A 1,737-nucleotide genomic window follows, 5' to 3' on the forward strand; every position below is an offset into this window, starting at 1 on the left:
AAAAATATGTAAGTCCAAACTTTATCACCAATATCTTTATGTCCACAATTTGCTGCTAAGGTTTTTTTGTTTGGTTGTTTTCTCATTGCTCTCTCTCAAAGCTACTTATACACGTTATACATATTTTTCTGTTTTATTTTCATAAACTATACACTCTCTGTAAGACCAGATAGAGATGTCTTTCAATGTTATTTAAGAGGTAATGAGGTCAAATAAATCAAAGCAATCGGTATATAATAAAGTTACTTTGGCAAAGTCACAGACATTTCTAGAATCAGCTTTATTTGTGCAATGAATCTCTGAGATGTCGCCTTCTCAGGGTGCCTTGTGTATCTAAGACAGAAACATAGGTCCCCCCCCACACACACATTCTCTATCCTTTTACTTGGTGTTCTTTTTTTTCTCGATAGCAATTTATCTTTATCTGACACACTATTTTACTTGTTAATAGATTCCAGGCTTGTGTTTGCAAACTTGGTCTGATTTGTTCACAGATATTTCTCCAGCTTTTTTGGCAGTGGCTGGCACACAGTAGCTCTTAATTAAATGTTAAATCAAAATGCCTCCAAAGAATCTAGAAACTGCCTAATGCTCAGGATGTTCAATGACTGGAGTTATCAGTGGTGCAGAAACACATTAATTATAAGACATCTACAAGTGAATAACTTTTTCTGAGATTTTTTTCCCCAGCCCTTTCCTCTTTTACCTTTGTAATTAAAGCTCACTGGCCTGAGAGTAGCCTCAGTCTATCAACCTTTGGTCAGAGAAGAGGTTTCAGAGAAAACAACACAATTATCACGCAGCAAAAGGAGTAGGGGTGGGGAGGAACAAAGGGAAAAGTTAAGCGGTAGCCTCAATGGGGCATTCCCGGATTAGATGTCCAGGTTCGCCCAGCGGTAGCAGTTGACCTCGCTTCTTTTGCTGCAGTTGATGACAGTTGATGGCCATGTGGCTGGTCTCGCCACAACGGTAGCACTTGACTCGGGCACAGTGTTTCTGAATGTGGCCATATTCGCCACAAGAGTAGCACTTCTGCCCCTCCTGATGGTCACAATCACGGGCCAGATGCCCTGGTGTGCCACAGGTGTAACAGCACTGCTGTCTTTCTCGCTTAGGCTTAACACAGTCTTTGGTGATGTGGCCACTTGTCCCACAGTTGGAGCAGATGTCATCGAGAAGGTTACAGTTCTTAGCATGATGACCAGGCTCACTGCAGCGGTAACAGATGACAGGTAGGGTGGCAGAACTTCACTGAGCACCTCGGCCACCACCTCTAGCTCCGTGCCCTCGAGCTCCTCCTCCTTTAGGGCCAGAGTGTCCACACTTGAAGCATTCCTTACTGTTCATGGCTGCAGTGAGATCTTCAGGTGAGCAGTCCCACTGCTGCCCCGGAAGCCCCAACAAAACTCCCCTTACGGAGGTTTAAACAGAAGTGGCTGTTTTTCTTGAGGGGCCTCAGCGACGTCACACAGGGTTTGCGCACGGCCCCATTCTTGTGTCACAGGCGTTCTAGTAGTCAGCTCCTTCCCGCCTGACTTTCCTGCTGTCCTTAAAGCCCAAAGCCCGTCTCAGGGGCGTTTTCCGTTTTTTGTTTGTTTATTTTTGTTTTTGTGTGTTAAATAAACACTTCTTGGGTCGTTAAGTTTGAGTTTGAATCTGTTCTTGTTCAGAAAATGTGCCTTGTAGGATTTCTTATAATTAAGGCTTAGGCCTTCTTTGTGGTCCAGTAGATGACCA

The 1,737-nt window shown here is 44.0% G+C and overlaps 1 protein-coding gene across 1 annotated transcript; it reads right to left on the reverse strand.

Annotated features, from left to right (window-relative positions):
- Positions 1–840: 840 nt before the first annotated feature.
- On the reverse strand, positions 841–1,347 carry ZCCHC13 (zinc finger CCHC-type containing 13). Its single transcript, XM_030847192.2, is given in 3 exon segments — positions 841–893; positions 896–932; positions 934–1,347. Coding segments are annotated over 3 exon segments (504 nt in total).
- Positions 1,348–1,737: the final 390 nt, after the last annotated feature.

The sequence above is a fragment of the Globicephala melas genome, chromosome X (genome assembly GCF_963455315.2).
Source record: "Globicephala melas chromosome X, mGloMel1.2, whole genome shotgun sequence".
In the NCBI taxonomy this organism is placed as follows: Eukaryota; Metazoa; Chordata; class Mammalia; order Artiodactyla; family Delphinidae; genus Globicephala; species Globicephala melas.